This window comes from Protopterus annectens, chromosome 16.part0 (genome assembly GCF_019279795.1).
Source record: "Protopterus annectens isolate FY-2018-M chromosome 16.part0, PAN1.0, whole genome shotgun sequence".
NCBI lineage: Eukaryota > Metazoa > Chordata > Ceratodontiformes > Protopteridae > Protopterus > Protopterus annectens.
In genome coordinates, this window is record NC_056750.1 from 641,994,267 (window position 1) to 642,013,460 (window position 19,194).

General features: G+C 35.7%; 1 protein-coding gene across 3 annotated transcripts in view; it reads right to left on the bottom strand.

Moving 5' to 3' along the window:
* Positions 1-19,194, bottom strand: part of LOC122790867 (receptor-interacting serine/threonine-protein kinase 3-like) — a 652,441-nt gene that overhangs the window by 318,776 nt on the left and 314,471 nt on the right. For all 3 annotated transcript variants that reach the window (XM_044058527.1, XM_044058528.1, XM_044058529.1), the window contains one exon: positions 18,136-18,185. In XM_044058527.1, coding sequence (XP_043914462.1) covers positions 18,136-18,185 — 50 coding nt within the window. The remainder of the gene's footprint in view (positions 1-18,135; positions 18,186-19,194) is intronic.

Here is a 19,194-nt window from a genome sequence, read left to right on the forward strand (position 1 = left end):
TCTTCTGCGCATAACTTTCTTTTTTTTTTTTTCCCATACCAGCTCGTTCCGTTCGTAGTATATGCGCGAAAACACCCGTTCGGGTGATTTTTTAAAAGAAAGAAAAGCTGCAGGAGCGCGATCGTACGCGCAGTATGATGAGAGGATTTATTTGTGTTTATTCGTTGTGTACACGCTGACTACTACACTACAACAAAGGTAAGTTACAAGAGGAAGGCTCAGCTCGCTTTAGCATAAATTTGTCCTCGTACTGTATTGATTTTACTTTTCCTGTAATGACTGCATACAGCGTTTTAATTCTTCATGGTTAGGATTAGGTGAAAGTGACAGAGAGTTTTTGTTTATTTATCTTTCTGTGGTTTATTTCCTTATAGAAAGTTTGCCTACCTTGTTTTGGAAAAAGCGACTGAATGACAAGACAGTTATTATTAGCGCCTTCATTTTTTGTACTCTGTTGCTTTGAAAGAGCTCAAGCAGAAATTATTGTACAAATCAAACAGAATACCATGCAGTTCAACTGTTCAAGACATGATGCCTGTCAGCACATCATTGCAAAATGAGACTTTGCTTTCTAACTTCAATTTCGTTGTTTAGTAAACATATACAGCTGCCGCTAGCTCACTTCACACAAATGTATGTCACAGACATTTCTAAAGCATAGCTTTAGTCAAGTAAGTGTTTGCCTGCACTCAAAAGGACTTTCACTATTCACCGTTTTAGCTTAAACTTGTAATTTAGGTTCACCCTTTTAGCTTAAACTTGTAATTTATAGTTCATACTTTTAAGTATCACAGAAATGTGACAATCTTATGTCATGCATCTATTTGGACCAGTCAGCAAACAAAAGCGTTCCCAGTCAGCTAAACCCTTAGATCCCCCATCATGCATAGTTTTAACAGAATATACCAGTTCTAGACTATGACAAAGAGATTTATTAATGTAGAAGGCAAGATGACAGAATGAATATTTTGTACAGCCAGAGTTCTACTACAAGATTCAACATTATGGTGGCTACTTATGTTTACATCTGACCTCATGCAGCTATTGTTGCAGGAACAAGTAGAACACATTGCCTAGCTCAAATGTCCTGGTACCCTGTGGGACTATACCACTGAAAATATGGCCTTGAAATAAGATCCGGTCCCTAAAACAAAATTACTCAGACAACAAAAATGATGCTCTCAGGAAAGACTTTGAAGAAATACTAACCCTTACTGGACTCCATTTCAAAACCTCCATGGGGGAAATATATTTTCTAAGCTCATCTCCAGTCCTTTGGAATCACCTTCCAACTGAGATAAGGAAACAAGTGCATTTGGCCTATTTAGGTCTAGCTGCGCTGAAACACAGTCTCCTGCACTGCACTGCATACTTCCTCCTCTTATTTTCAGCTTATTTTTTCAGTACGAAAAAAAAACTGTGTCTTGTTTTGTTGGTGTATCATTAAAGACATGTATAAGACATAAAACGTATTCTCATTCTACTGTGTTGGTCATTCATTTGTTTGGCCCTCATTATCATGATTTGCTCCTAGTATCCCCTTCATTTACTAGCTGACCTACTCCACATACTTTGGATAAAATCCTCTGCTTTTCAGGGTTTGTATTGGGCATGGCTAACAGTCACCAATGACCTGTGTTGATGATGATCCAGACTGGTGGTATCCTCCACTTTATTAATTCTCTGTTTATTAAAACCTTAACTGAACAAAACAAACTATATGAAGCTTCAGCAAGATAATTTTATGTATATATATATATATATATATATATATATATATATATATACTGGCAATAGGAAATGTATGTAATGTATGAAGATGCAGGACAAGACACACCCAGTGTGTGTGTGTTTTAGTAATTTATTTATTCATGCCCAGTCATGGAAGTTAGATAGTGACCATGACTGTGCAAATGTTGGCACAAATGATGGAGCTAGCAGTTAGCACAGGGCCTTTTGTCTAGTCTAGCTGGTTTTGTCTGGCATATTGATAGATATGACCCGATCATCCTGGCCGTGTGAATAGGGTCAGCATTGATACAACATAACTGAACAGAGACTTGAGTTCCAAATGCTGTATTTTATTGTTTGTTAAAAGTTTAATTATACCAGAATGTATATTATATTATCTGCATTGTAAAGTCTGGGAGGACAGCAGTTTTTAAACAAGACTCCATTGCTATCAGCCATTCTTCAGGAGTAATGAGCTTTCAACTTTGTAAGTTAAATTGGTTTGACTGCATTATTTTTATGATGTTATCCCTTTTTAACCACAGCTAGAACAATTATAACAAAACTAGAGTACAGAAGTTTATATTTAATAAGTATTATGCAGAGTACAAAGTACAGTGATCACATGAAAAAACAAACCAAAAAAACACTGAAGTAGAAAAATGACTGCAATATACTGATACAAAGTACAACAATCACATGCAATATGTAAATGTTGTTCCACTTTCCCACATTGAGAGTACTGGAAGGACGACCATAAGTCAGTATTTCCTTTGTAGACTATTAATTCCCTACTGTGGTTTTCATATACTTTGAGGCAGATGGAGGTGGTTTTGTGCTGTCCTGGTCCTCACCTGCCGTTTGCCCCCAGACCATTTTTGTTAACCCAATGCAGCCCTTGCAACTGAAAAGGTTGGACACCCCTGATTTACATGTTGGACATTAATTATGGTTCTTACTATATATTTATTGTTTTTAAAGAGATGTTTTTAAAGTTGGGTATATTACACATATAGATTTTAAGGATGGAATTGTAACATATTCATTAATTTGTTTTTATAGGATGATGTTCCTTTAAATCTGTGTATTATTTGGCGCCTTTTTTGCTATTTAAACTTTTGAAAAATCAGAGTTCATCAGTTCTGAGGAAGTCTGTATGTTTGCAGATGAAAGCGCTTAACTCGTGGATGTTTTTATTACTTGGAATTAAAGGCTTTTCACTTTTCGAGCTGTGCCGTGTTTTATCCAGCTTCATCCAGCTTTGTACCAGGTTTCCTGTCAACTCTAATGACATGTTCATACCTAGTACAGAGCAGTTACACTTTGAACTGTTAGCTGCTGTAATCTTTGACCATTTAAATCCTGACCAAACTGCATTTGAGACCTCTAGTAAAGATGCGTGTAACTGAAGTAGATTTGTCTGCAAACAATGAAATACAGTAATTTCTTTTAACCTTAAACAATGACAGATTAATGCTCTGATTTGGTGCCAGACTGCTGCACTCTTTATAGATAGCTATGGAATGCATTTTTTTATTTTGCTCTGAAATGGTAGCAATTTTACTTCACACTGAAGTCTGTTTTTTCCATTAAGAAACACACTGTAGCTGGCAAGATTGTATCTTTCCCTTGAGAAAAGAACATTCTGTAGTCCTGTATTTTCTGCACATTTTATGCTTATTTTCCTTTCTAATAAAATGTCCCTTATGCTTGACCAGCAAGGTTATTTCTTTCTGCTTAACTGTCTTTTATGCATAAATAAATAAAACACAATTTCTAGGCCTATTTTACCATTTAGGCTGTCTAATGTCTAATAACTACTTTAAAATGGAAGTCTGTTATCTACCACACACACACACACACACACACACACACACACACACACACACACACACACACACACACACACACACACACACAAAAAAGCATTTAGCTGTGAGGTACCTGAAATCAGTATTCCAGTCAAACTAGTTGATAAACCCAGTGGCGGCTGGCGACTTCAAATCAAAGGGGGCTGCAGGAGACAGCTGGATGGGTGTGGCCAACAATACAGGGTGTGGCCAACAAGATGGGGTGTGGCTATGGTGCAATGGGATCAATGCTTGACATACTTATTTACATGAAATAAATGTAGTTTATGCACAATGAATGATTGTATATGTTAGGCACAGTGAAGTGAGTCCATACCCCATATCAAAAGAGTTTAGGCAAAATGCAGTGGGTATGTATGTACCCTGCATCACTAAATTTCAGGTGCAATGAATGGGGGTGCATACCCTCCATCACTGGATGTTAGGTTCAGCGTACTGGGTGCATACCCTTCATCACTAGAGTTTAGGTCCACTGACTTTTTTTCATCATTGGATCTTTTATTATTGGCCTCTTTCACTCATAATTATCTGCATTGTTTTTACGTCTTTGTTTTCTTTTTGTATCCTGCCTTTCTCATTATCTCCATGAGTGTGTGTGTGTGTGTGTGTGTGTGTGTGTGTGTGTGTATGCACGGTCATACATGTGACAGACCAGCATCCTATCAAAAAATAGCTTCTCACTTTGTGTCCAATAAATACCAAGGTGATCTCTAGATACACTGATCCTGAGCTGGACTAAACCGGTATTCAGAGAAGGAATGATTATTTGTTTGAGAAACAGTGATGCCCTAGCACAATTGTTTTGCACTAGTGTAAAAAAAATGAAATCTAGTTTTTTTACTGTTTTTTTAATCATTCTGCCAGCATTTATTCCCACCAGGCTATAATATTAAATCTAATGGCACACACAAAATGGGAGGCAGTATCACATTAATCTATTCCATCCAAATGACTATCCTCTTCACTCAAACAAAACATGATTTCTCAAATGCAGAAACAGTATCACTTAAAACTAGCCTAAAACAATGGAGTTTGCATCATCACACTATACATCACTCCAAACAATAGCATGTCAGTAATAGAAAACATTTTCTCCTGGATGTCTTCCAACATGAACCAGGAATCCTTCAACCTTAATGATTTCATGACTGTAATACATTAAACCACAACACTTTCTCAATGTCAACTAATCTATATGGTTTCACAGTTAGTGTATGTATGAATGATTAAGTAATCATTTAATAAAGATGCTTCTTGTTAAGAGGCTGAAGGTGGAAAGCCAGATTATAAACAGTGTACAACTTTCAGCGTTTTTCACAAATATATTCAAACAATTTCAATATCAATTAAAAAAAATATATAAAAAATATCAGGTCAGTCATAGAATAAACATGCAGCAACTATACCATTTATTAAATTATATACAAGCTGTATGCAGGCAAGATACTTCTCTACAGCAGTAAACATGCAAGCAGCTTTGCCATGAGTGTAATAAAAAATATATATCAAAATATGTCCCTTCCCTCTTATTAGGGCCATAAGTATTTACTAGGCTTGCAGTCTAGGAAACCACTGAGGACCCCCCCCCCAAAAAAAAAAAATAATTGAAATTCCCTAACCAGAAAAATGAACCCAGTTCATGGCAGTGAGAACTCCAAATCCTAACTACTCTGCCCCATCCAAGCAAGACACTACCGCACTTAAATGACAGTCATCTGTTCAAACACATTTCTACAAACATCATTCTACCAAATATAAAAAAAATGTGGACATTACAACACCTAAAATGTTAGATCATCCCCAACCTCACTGTTAAAAAAAAATCCATGACAGAGTCCACAATCCATGCTCAACAAACAAAGCATGTAAAACTATCAGCTGGGGTACCCTTCCAGCCCCATACAGAATTACTGGCATTATTCCATTGTTTCAATGCCAGATAGCACAGCACTACAGCAGTACAACAGAAACACTATTTTTGGGACTTACAGTAGGCAAATGAGCTAATAACAGCTTCAACTGGGAAGACCTTATAGTAAGCTACTTTCTGGAGTACACAGTTTGATTGCCTTAGCAGGCATCTACTTCGAAAAACCTGGGTTTAAAATTTTGAATTGCTGTCATTTTCCCCATTCAGAGTGATGGTATTACACACTAAACTTCCTTGTTGCACAGTTGCACTTGTTCAACTACGGAGAAGCAGCAGCAGGATTAAACTGCGCTAACAAATACTGAAATGCTATACCTGTACCAAAAAGACTATAAATAAACGTTGTACCTGTTCTACTGACTGTGTTTACCCATGAATCGGGGACAAATCCACAAAATACTGGGAGTTGAAGGAGCAAAATCAGGGACAATTTTAAAATATTGTTCTGATTCATTAAAAACTCAGTAGAATTTTTTTTCTGTATTAACAACGCATTTTTCTGACGCAGTGAGAGAGAAGTATGACCCCCACCATGTTTCACTATTTTATCTTATCTGAGGTCTTGTACCAGGATTTCACTGTACAATTTAATATGATACTTCAAAAATGTCACAGAAGTATGGTTTTCTGTTTCACAGAAAAACAGCAGTACATATCATCTATTTCAACAGCTGCAAAACAGTTAATGACACATGCCTTTTACTCACTTCCCGTGTTAAATTAATTTTATGCAGTAAAACACAAACAAATAAGAACACTTTTATGAGGCAATAAAAGAGTGGTCATATTCTTACAGATATTCTATAAATTGCCAAGAACTAAATTTCAATAGCAAAACGAGATACTACAAATAAACACTATTTCTTCCCTGTTTATATTTTCCTTTCCTCCACATTTGAAATATTATTGCTGATGAAATAAGACATCACGCCAGGACCTCCCGAACAGTATAGCCAGTTTTATACTTGCTAATTGTGTTCAGTGAAATGCGTCACATTAACTCCATGATTTACTTGGGGAAAATATACAATGCAAAATCGAAGTAACTAGATGCGAGCGTTTGTACTGAAAATATGTTTTTTTTTTTTTTTTTCAGGAGTTGAATAGCTAATTTTACATATGAATGCTGCTCTACTACTCTTAGAATGGCAATGTTCATGTGAAGGGAAGGCTAACATTTACTTACTTAATTCTGAACCTGCCACCTTCACTCTTCTTTCTTGTTCTTACACACGCTGCACAGCTGACAAAAATTAAATCCATCCAAACGTAAAATTCACAAAAAAAAAAAGTAAACAGATGATCACGAAACAAAAGGAAGGAAAGCTGAAGCTCGAAGCTAACTGACTGATTCTCGCTCTTTTCCCAGGACATAAAGCCCGGGAAGACAGCGACAACCAATCAGCAGCATTTGCCCAGCAAGCACGTCATGACGTGCCTGCGGACGTCGCAGTCCGAGCCCCTTCCATACCTATGCGGTTTGTGTCTCAACCGCATAGACTTCTGGGCATCACAATGATGCCTTCTTTGCTCCTTCGGGCTGCAATGAAAACATTGCAAGAATTAAAAAAAAAAAAAAAAAAAAAACGCTGTTGCGATTGAAGTGCGCAATGCGCATGCGCGTACTTTCGAGTCGCAGACTCGAAATTTAAAGTGAAAAAAAAGATTTTTTTTTTTTTTTTTACATTAAAAAAACAAACTAAAGTTCTAAACAACTAGTCAACTATCTAGCTGAGGGGGCTGCAGTCCGGCAGTCCGATGCCACGAGCCACCCCTGGATAAACCTGTTTCCCATTTACTGCATTGTCCAAGCAGAAGCTTCTAAGCTTGAACTGTTCCACAGTGTAGCTGCTGCTTACTTATTAATGCTTCTGAACCATTACAGGTTTTAGTTCAATCTTCAAAATAATGCTTTTTTGATGATTAAAGGATTCACTGGATTTCTAGAATTTTAGCATAAACAGCAAACCGAAAGAAAAGGAAACTTGAAGAAAAAAGGGAAGTGTATATTCCGATTGACTTCTATGATATAAATGTCTGTGGAGCTGAGACCTGCAGTCTTAAGGAAAATACGTACGATTCCTGAGCATAGCTCTCAACCAATCAGGTACAAAGCTCAACAGAATCAGGGACAAATCCAGAAATAATCAGGACACTAACAGACACTTTTCAAATATTAGCATTTTTAACTTGCGACATTGACAGAATGTAAGATGAGGTTAAAGAGGCCTGTGGAAATTTACAGGGTTTTGGAATTATGAGGAGATTCTTCAGACACAATTAGTTTGTTTGGACTGATATGCAGGAAACCACTGCAGTGCCACTCTCAGATGTTTGGAACAGTCCACGTGAGAGTGAGTGCAGAAGTAGGGTCATATATCCAGCATTCCAGAATATTAATTATATTATTCAGGAGGAAAGGAATACGAGTACAGAAACTATGGACATAATTATCAGCACTTTTATTGGAGAAAGTAAGATTTGACATTCTGAGTACAGAATTTATTGACAGTATAATGAATGCAGAAGCTTACACATTAAGATTTGATTTGGATATTGTTGACATCTACCTCCAATGTACATAATAAAACATACTTTAAACTACAGTGTATGCAGACTTTTATTGTGAAAGGTACAAGAACATCTGTCACACAAAAGAGAGACTGGTACCTGTTCGGCACAGATCTGGGTAATTAAAAGATAAAGACATAGATTCCAGTCTCTTAAGTTTCTTTCAGTTATTTCCAGTTTATTCTAGTATTGTGCAGTCCTATCAGTTCTTACAATGGTAAGCCATCATCGATGGGGAGGGACAATATCTCAGTTAAAATAAGTCCCAAAACCCCATAGCAACCTTGCAATTCTATCAGCAGTCAGACAGTGTTTCTACTTCAGAAAATCTACAGTAAAGTCTCAAAGAACTTCAGACTCTCCAAAATACTAGGGTAAAGAACATTATCCAGTTAACAGCAATGTATCAGAAAACTTCACCATCTCTAAAGCAGATGACAGACTTTCAAGCTTCTAGTGTGACATCACACAGCCAAGAAAATCCTTACAAGAGGGTGCTTGAAAAAGCTGCAAGACATCTGGCAATCTTCTTAAAGCAACTTACAACTTTCCTTATGTGAGCATTCATATTTGTTACAATGCAATTTCTAGCAAAATCAGACAGTAAATCTCAGAAATATTTATATATATATATATATATATATATATATATATATATATATATATATATATATATATATATATCAGCAAATGTAAATTGTACACATGTCAAACAGTGCTTCTACAGTAAAGGCACCAGTAAATGTGTAGTTTAAAGTTAAAAATTGGGTAAAACAGTCTAAAAAATGTGTTCCAGAAATGTTCATTTAAATTTCAATGTTATTAGTTCAACAATGTTAAATATGTATGAATTCACACTTTAATAACATGCAAATTGTAACAAATTCTAGTTTACAGTCTTCAGAAATCAGTGTAAATCCTACAGCATATGTAATTCAAAATACAGAGCTAAGCTGCAGTACTGCAGATACAGACGTAAACGCTGTCAATGTATGTAACACAAAGATTTTCAGAACAAACACACAGCAAACATTTGCAATGTCTCAAGTTCACATTTCTTCAAATACAGATGTTCAAAATGTAATACATTCTAGTTTATTGTTTTCAGAAGCCAGTGCAAATACTGAACTGAGGGGGGAATAAGCGGGATCAGAGTGCAGATTTTGATCAGTTTGATAAACACTAGACATCAGGACAAAATAATGTAGAAACATACCATAGCTCAAATCAGTGTTGTTCCTAGTGCTATAAAAAAGGATTTTCAGCTTTTCTATAAAGGATGTAGCAAGTCCAGCACCAAACCAGCTTATCTTCTGTCATTGTTTAAGGATGAGAGAAATGACAATATTTCATTGTTTACAGAAAAGAAATTATGGAATAATGTACTGATTAATACATACACATCAATTTCAGTTACAAACAGACCTTTACTAGGGGACATAATTGCAGTTGTCAGGATTGGAAAGGTCAAAGGTTACAGTAGTGAGCAGTTCTGAGTGTATCAGTACTGTACTAGGTATGGACATGTCTTCAAAGTTACATTTTGTTTTAAACTTCAAAAACAAGACTTTATGAAAAAATAAAAATGCTACAGAATGTACAGCACTGCACACAGATGATACTTGTAACAATCTGTGTGCAGTAAACTATGCAGATGTACAGAATTTGAAAAATGGGTTACAACAACACACGGATTCAAGGATAAAGCTAAAATAAATTTCAGTTTAGTTGCCACAGCTAAAGTACAGGCAGTCAAGTTACCACATTTTCAGAAACAGTAACTTATTCTCAGAAAAGCAAAGAGAGTGGAAAGGAAATTTCAATTCACCTTTATGGCTAGTACGAAAAAAAGGTGATGTCTTCAGGCTAGTACTAAATTTAAAATTGGTATGCCGCGGTGGTACGGCGGAAGCGTTGTTACCTCACAGCAAGAGGTTCTCCCGTTCGATTCTCAGCTGGGCTGGGGAGTGCCTTCTGTGTGGAGTCTGCATGTCCTCCCTACGGTTAGGTAGCATTCGAAAGACATGCATGCGTAAATGGGCGTGCCTTCGTTGAAGGTTGGGCGTCGATCTGGCACCTCAGCATTTCATAAAACTCTAGTGCCAATCATTAGCAGACTGGAGTTCCGCTGTGGCGACCCCTTACCGGGAAAAGCCGAAAGACAAACAATAACAACTCAATTTAAAATTGGTATACGTATTACCATTCAGTAAATACATGTATATGGTATATCAGAAATGACAGTTATGTTAATTCACAGAAGAAAGGGTTTACAGTTACAGATCTGATAAATGAATTTCTTGTGTTATTGTTCTGTCTAGCAGACATTAAGACCTTTGAATTATGGTAGTAATGTGTTGCAATGCATAAGTAATATCTTGACACTGACAGAGACAGAAAAGTATTTACAGATATTAAGTGTTTAGCTAGTTTAAATAATGTAGTATTTAAAGTTAGCGTTACATTTTAAAAGTAAAAGTACAGTCAAAAATTCAGATCTCATGCAAGACAAGAATGCAGAATAAATAGTGTGCGTCACTAAGGCTACAGGTTAAAATCTAATGTCAGGAAAAAATGCAATGTAATTTTACTATATGAAGAAGCTTCACATACTTGTGAAGGACAGACAAGTAAAGTTCTAGAATCAGATCAGTTCAATTATAATAATAAATGTGTATATGTACACAGTTCAAGATTTTACATATTTCATGCATAAATTACAGTTTACAAGCACACCAGAAGCACAGACTTACGTAACTGAGTTATCAGATTACAGGCCAGCTCAGTGAGTTAAATTAAAGACAGTACACTGTATGCCATAAAACAGTATGGTAAAGATCAGTTTAATATTATTAGTGATAGTTTTATGCAGTAACAGTTCCTACCATTTATTAAAAAACTGTAGACACTAATGATAAATCTTTGCAGCATTTAGTAGCACTGAAAGAGTTAAATAACCTCAGCTAAAAGAACAGCTGTGTGTAAGGCATTGGGTAGAGACCAGCAAACTGAAGAAATTCTTTTTTTGTAAATGATGACCCAAGGGTCACAGAGTAAATGTAGAAAATTCAGCAGTTAATATTAATTTCATAAAGGTGCAGAAATGCAAAAATGTTGAAATATTAATACAGTGTCAGATTACTACTTTAGTTTCATCTGAGTTTATGACCGGGAACAAACAATGCCACTGAGGTTTCCATTTGATTTAATAATGAAGTTAAAGCCTTTTCATTTCACTGTAGTACATTATCAGTTCAGTTACAGACTTGCAGGAATTATTAGTAACACAGGACTATTTCACTATAGTATATTATCAGTTTGCTTACAGGCTTACAAGAGTTTATTTGCTGTATATGTTTATTTTATGCAAAAAAATGTAAACAAAGTCAGGGCAACAAGCAGTGCTATCAGTTTATAATATTAAAGCTGCAAATATTATTTTAAGAACCTGATACTGCTTTTTTGTGTTTTGCAGATATTACTACAAAAAGACATGCTGTCAGTTTTGGATATTTGAATAATTTCCAGTTTGGTTTTCCAGAATATATGCTTTCAAACACAGTCAAGAAAAAATATACCGGCCACCCACACTTGCACCAAATCTTTGGGTGGACTGGAAAGCCTAAATCTAGACAAAGGACCCTTGGACATTAAGGCAGCTCTTCCAATCCTCAGCAGTGACCGGGACAATGCAGATTAAAGGCCTAAACTTGGCAAGAGCTGTGGTGCGCAAGTCAAGTATCTACAAAAAGACACCACCACCAAAGCCAGAAGTAAATACTGTTGTTTTGTTCTTCAGTTCTCTATATAACTAGTTAATGTGTTTCAGTTATCTAAAGAAAGTATTCTTTTGAGTTAAAATGTGTATACAACAGATGTGCATTTATGCAGATTAGAGTTAAATGTTTTCAGACAACTATATAACATTTACCAGATTTCAGTTTGTGGTTTTATCTGTGTTCAAATGACATTGACAGAAAAAAGGTATTCCTTTACTAATAATTTAGTTTCCAAAATATAAACATTTACCAGATTTCAGCTTATGCTTTTATCCATGACCTGATAATACTGGCAGAAAATGTATTCCTTTAGTATTAGTTTACTTAGTGTCTAGAATATAACATTTATATACAGATACTCAGAATAAATATGTATCACTTTAGTGTAAATTTCTGTCAAGTTTCAGAATATGACATTTACACTCAGTTACACATTTCTAACAGCATTACTAGACAGTTTATAACAAACCACTATATCACACCTCACATTATTCAGCCATTAGTTTTAAGTGCAAAGTGACTGAAAAATTTGTAACAGGCTTATTAAGATAAATTATTTAAAGAATATGTAGTAATTATTTAATATACTCTAGGCCTAACAGGTCAGGCTTAATTTATTAATTAATTTACAGAATACAGTGCACATTACATAATAATTATTGTACATTAGACAGAAAATTAAAAAGACACTGACAGGGCATGCAAATGTATAGATAAGAAATACAGAAAGCATAGGCATTAGTAAATGTATTTCTACTATTACAGCACATAGATATTTAAAGGATATTTAAGACACAAATTTAAAAAGGCAGAGAACCATATTACAGCACATAGAAATGAAAAAGGTAAATATACAGGATTATTAGTAACAAATCTAGTTGAAGATTTACAGAAACAAGTTAGTACTGTAGACTGTAATTATGCTTCAAGGTACATATATTATAGGTGTATAAAAGAGAGTTTACCAGTTATAATACGTTAAAGAATTGCCCAGTTATAATTAAATTATAAAGTTAACAGACTTCAGTCCAAAAGATTTTCAAATAATTAACAGACCATAAATGTTCAAATGACACCTAGTGGTCAAAATTAAAATTGCAAGTTTATTTACCTGGTAAAAAAAAACTTATAACTGTTATATTAGTTCTAGTCATCATTATAGTATCCTTCACAGACTATATTAATACATTTATAAAGTAATTACAAAAGTAAATCCAATTTCAGTAATTTCAGAAACAACAGCTACAAAATAAATCCTACATAAATACAGTCAGTAGAAGAGTCCTTGCATAGGCCTAAAAATGTAAGGTTAGGCCCATGTCTTCATTTTATAAAGTAACTACAGAAATAGATACCTGTATTCAGGTATCTCAGGAGGAATTGTAAGATCAGGTATCTCAGGAGGAACTGTAAAGTCAGGTTTAATTTATTCTCCATGCATAAGTCTAGACATGCAGCTATATTAAACCAGGCCTTCACATTTTGTATGGGATTTCAGTGAATGCACTTTCAATAAGTGAAAATAATCTTCAGTCAAGAATACTGAAAAGAATAAAACGTGCTAACAGAATGTCCAGTACACTGAGTAGAAATAGATCTTGTTTAGATGATATGAGGCTTGGGAACCAAGGTTAAACAGGCATGTGGATATTTACAGGTTTTGGTATTATAAGCAGATTCTTCAGACACAGTCAGTCTGTAGGACTCATATGCATAAAGTCACTGTAATGCAGTTCTCAGATGTCTGGTACAGACACTCAAGAATGCAAAGTCAGTTCAAATATCCAGTATTCCAGAATATTAATTATATAATTCAGGAGGAAAGGAATATGAGTGCTGATGCTATGGACATAATTATCAGCACTGTTATTACAGACAGCATGATTTGACATTTTGAGTTCAGAATTTATGGACAGTATAATGAGTGAAGAAGCTATGGACAAAGAATTGATTCAGATATTGCTGACATCTACCTCCACTGTACATAATAACAAATTCTTAGCCAAACTACTGCATATGCAGACTTTTACTCTGAAAGGTACAAGATTTGGCACATAAATGACAGACTGGCACCTGCTTAGCACATTAAAAGATAAAGACATTCATTCCAGTCTCATTCAAGTTCCTTTCAGTTATTTCCAGTTTACTCCAGTTTTCTGCAGTCCTGTCAGTTCTTACACAGAACAAGAGAATGTGAACTGTTACAGTTTTTGAAGTAAAACAAATCTATAATTATTTTCATTATTTAAGTATAGTTCACCATCTTTTCTTCAAAGTTCTCCAGTTTTAGGAGAGATTAAGAGGTACACAGCCAAAACTCGAGCCAAAATCAGGGATGTCCCTGAAAATCTGGAATAGTAGAGGTATGATCCTGAGCAACCCAGTGAAAACATCTATTTGGGACAGCTAAGCATGCTAAACAAAATAATCCTAAAGTTAGAGACAGTTTGGAGATACAAGTCTGAGTTCTGTTTAAGAAATCTTAAGTTGTTTTACAAATAAGTAAATGGCTGAGTCAAGAAAATTAGCACAGGACTGTTACTGTAGTAATGCATTACATCAGAAAGTGAAAGACATAATTGTTTGTAGAATTCATGATTATTATGTACTATATAGATTGAATCTTTAATGCTAATGACTTAGCCACAGGAAGTTGTATGTCATGTGGTACATCATACACTGAGTTCAATCTGTTTAAAGACCACACTGAGGGTGGAAGTACTCCTACAATGACAGAGTTACTTACTGTCCACTCTGCACAGACACATCACATGTTTTCAGAGGGCAAAATGTATCTGTAGACCTGAAGCAATATTTTCACAAGTGAATCAGTATTTGCAAATGTGAAGAAATATATTTGTGTTAGAGGGGGTATGTGCTTGGAGTTCTAGTCTATAGAGGAAAAATGCTAAAGCTGTAAACACCAGGAATCATCTTGTTGCAAGGAACATAGCAGAAAACTAGAAATATTAAATCCATTAAAGTGACTTATTACTACTCCCTGACTGTAACCACTGAGAAGCCTGAAATGGTATAATGTCACATATTTCTGCATATTTTTAAAGATGACAAAAGACAAAACATCAATAACTGCAGAGAAGTTTGGCAATTGCTGTGAGCCTAGAAAAAAACTTGCCATGTAGACACCCTTTGGTCTTTACAATGATACAGTGCCTTATAGACATTATTGATGCTTAAGTTAATGAGGTAAAGAATCAAGCAGACAACTATGAGTTTCATGAGTTATATAATTTCTTAACACATACAAAAGTCTGTGTTATTGGACATAATAAAACAAGTTAAATATCCAAAAAATACAACCAGCAATATGAGAGTTGGAACCAGCAATTTAAATAATAGAAACAGTCTAAAATCCAACGATATATGCTGGTTCCGGATGTACCAGGAGACACCCACGAAGTGCACTACTCGTTGTACATACACAAATGCAAGTACACTTGAAATCAACTCCTTCTTCACTCGATGTGATAAAACTGCAGAACTTTATTAAAAGTAAGCGCTTTCACCGATTAGGCTTCTTCAGACTTTTTACATTCACTGCATTACTCTAGTTTAAATATACAAAGATGTCTTACTATTGGTTACTTAAACAGAGGCTTAAAGCGCTACGCTCACTCCATATGAACATATACTTTAAAACTTCATTATCATTAAAACTTCATTATCATTAAAAACTTCACTGCCATTTAAAAACTATAGTAAAGCATATGAAACATCTTATAATCAATAACCAAATAAAACGTACATAAAAAATAATAAATCTATTCATAAACAAGGACACCCATATGCTGGAAATACGCATTGGTGTGCATAAGCAGAAAGCAAAAACATAAGCAAAAAAAAAAAAAAAAACAGTCTAGCATATCATTGTCGACATCTAAATCCATATGCATATACACAAATGCAGGGTGATGTTTTATAAGAAGCATTCAAGCATATATCTTGAGACTAACCTACGTAAACAGTGATAAAATCACATATGCACAGGTGAGAATAAACTGACATCACTATACTTCTATAATAACAAACTAACGATTTAGATGTCGACAATGATATGCTAGACTGTTTTTTTTTTTTTTTTTTTTTGCTTATGTTTTTGCTTTCTGCTTATGCACACCAATGCGTATTTCCAGCATATGGGTGTCCTTGTTTATGTATAGATTTATTATTTTTTATGTACGTTTTATTTGGTTATTGATTATAAGATGTTTCATACGCTTTACTATAGTTTTTAAATGTCAGTGAAGTTTTTAATGATAATGAAGTTTTAAAGTATATGTTCATATGGAGTGAGCGTAGCGCTTTAAGCCTCTGTTTAAGTAACCAATAGTAAGACATCTTTGTATATTTAAACTAGAGTAATGCAGTGAATGTAAAAAGTCTGAAGAAGCCTAATCGGTGAAAGCGCTTACTTTTAATAAAGTTCTGCAGTTTTATCACATCGAGTGAAGAAGGAGTTGATTTCAAGTGTACTTGCATTTGTGTATGTACAACGAGTAGTGCACTTCGTGGGTGTCTCCTGGTACATCCGGAACCAGCATATATCGTTGGATTTTAGATAATAAAACAAGTGGCAGGCTTTTAAGAACGACATTCCAAACTTCAACAAAAATCGTAGATGCGTGTAGATATTACTAGAAAAAAGTTAAAAAATAACTGAGGAAATGGAAGTTTGCAAAACTGAATGTGAGTAAAAAAGATCAAGAGGCAAATATGAGAAATAAAACTATGAATATGTTGCAGCAGTAATGGCTATGAAAAAAAGAAAGCCATGTGAAAATGCATTGTAACACAGATAAGAAACAGAGCCATAGGTTTATTTATCCATTTAAATTTGTTTAACAGGGTACAGCACTAATCCATCTGGACCATTTCACACACAGCCCTGGTGTAAAACATGTTAGGCAAGCAGTTAGCAGAACTGTTCATACGTTCATAGGTATATACTAGGCTAATGACCACCAGAGTCTTTATAAGTCCAGCCATGTAACCTAATCCAATTGTGTCACTATGTAATACGGGAGTTTATTAGAAGGGTTTATGTAAGTTAGGAAATCTCTAATGGTTGTGTGTGTGTGTGTGTGTGTGTGTGTGTGTGTGTGTGTGTGTGTGTGTGTGTGTGTGTGTCTCGGGGGAAGGGGTATAGTGGCTTGAGCACAGTTACTGTCTGCTTCTGTCAGAGATGGGGGGGGGGTGAATTTCTGATTTTCCATTGATTGGTCAAGGTTACACTTAAATAGGGCTAGGGAAGGAACTCTGCTTCACATGGGTGGGAAGCCTGTTCCAGAGCATGGAGTCATAAAAGATTTCAACCTTCTATGCCTCCATAGAAAAACATCTCCTCAAATATCCACACCAAGGACCTTAACCTACATAAACAAGTAAATACAACTCTGCTGTGCAGGTACTTAATCCAGTACATTCCATGTCTGATGAACACACTCCTCCTGCACAGTTTTAAAGCTAATCTTAATAACTGGATGGGCAAACACAACTTCTATCCCAGTTTCATGTATGACCCTTATAGACAAGGGGCATGCCTTATCTATATAAACAGGCTGCCTTATTGTCTTTCTGTCCAAGACTACAGGTCACCACCATCTGGGAGCCTACAACAGCTTTTGCATCATATGTAGTATGAAAGTGAAATAAGTGATGTAGTTCACACTGCATGCCGACATTCTCATGTGCATAATGTAGTAAGGCAGTCACACACCATAAACCTGCATAACCGGTTCAATGCTACATAACTGTCAATGGACATAGAAACAGAAGGATGCCGCATGTTGGATGTAGAAGAAGTACTACTGTGAAGTCCATTTATCAAATCAAGAGGGCAAAGGGGTCACCCACAGAGAGTGGAGAAAGGGTTAGGCACCTGTGAAGGCCACAATTTAAAAAAGGGATGGACAGCATACATACAATAAAGTAAAGCACAGTTCTTCAATCTGAATTTTTAATATCATAAATGGCTAAAATTAAGGAAAAATGGATACTACGTGACTATCTTCTTGAAGCCAAACTTTAATGGAGAGAAAAACAAAAGGAATGAGGGCTACAGGGATTGCTGAAGTCAAACCTATTCTAAGAGCACTGACAACTTTGGCAGATGCAGGCACTTTTTACACTGGTAAAAAAGGCAGAATAAAATTGTTGTATAGGGTAGACAGGAAGCAAGAGTCAGAAAGCATATCATTACATTAACTTATCCTTACATATCTACAATACTCACCACTGTAGGGTTGCTTAGCAGTTAGAACAGACCACATCAGAATTCCATAGCTATAATAAATGACAAAAAGGCAGAGTGAGCAAAAGTACAAAAATGACCACTTACAACTTGTGCACATGTCATAACTGTACATTCAGAGTCTCTTGCTCTTTAAAATTTAAATATTTATGATGAAGTCCCTTTGTTGCTTTAACTATACAGAAATCTTGCTCATTATTGCTCAGGAACTATGGCATACATGCTTATCTGACTAACCACACCACTGTGTGTGTGTTTGGGCCCCTATAATCACAGTAAGTCTCGATATATGTTAATTAATTTCAGTTTGAGTTATTTTCTTGAAGGAAACATTTGTAAATGACTTGCTTAGAATTCAAACATATTATTCTAATACATATCTGCAGGCACATGTCATGTATTTGTATTTATCTATTTAAGTGTGCTACACCCTTAAGTTTCACTGACTCAATTACTTCTTTTTCTTTCGGCTTTTTCCGGTTATGGGTCGCCACAGCAGATCACCTCTCCACTCATGATTGGCAGTGGAGTTTTATGGTGTCGAGTTGCCAGGTTGGTGCCCGACCTTCCATAGAAGGCACACACTCACACCTAGGGTCAATTTAGAGTGTCCAGTCCACCTACAGCATGTCTTTGGGATGTGGGAGGAAACCGGAGCACCCAGAGGAAACCCACGCAACCACAGGGAGAACATGCAGACTCTGCACAGAAGGCACCCCAGCCAAGGATCGAACCGGAGAACCTCTTGCTGTGAGGCAACATACTGCTGCACCATTGCGTCATCCACTGCTGCCACATCAGGCAGAGGCACAGTAATTAACAATTATGTCATTATGGAAAGATCATTCATGGTGATACATGCACAGAAACTTCTGGAATATAACCAAATAATGCACCTGATCCCTGGGTAAGCACAAACAGCAAAGAGTGTGAAGAGAAGTCTGTTTTCTACAATATGTGACAATAACTTAGTTATTTACCTACTTGATGGAAACAGTTATCTAGGTAACTCCTGAAAAGGCACATCAATATTCAAGTAGC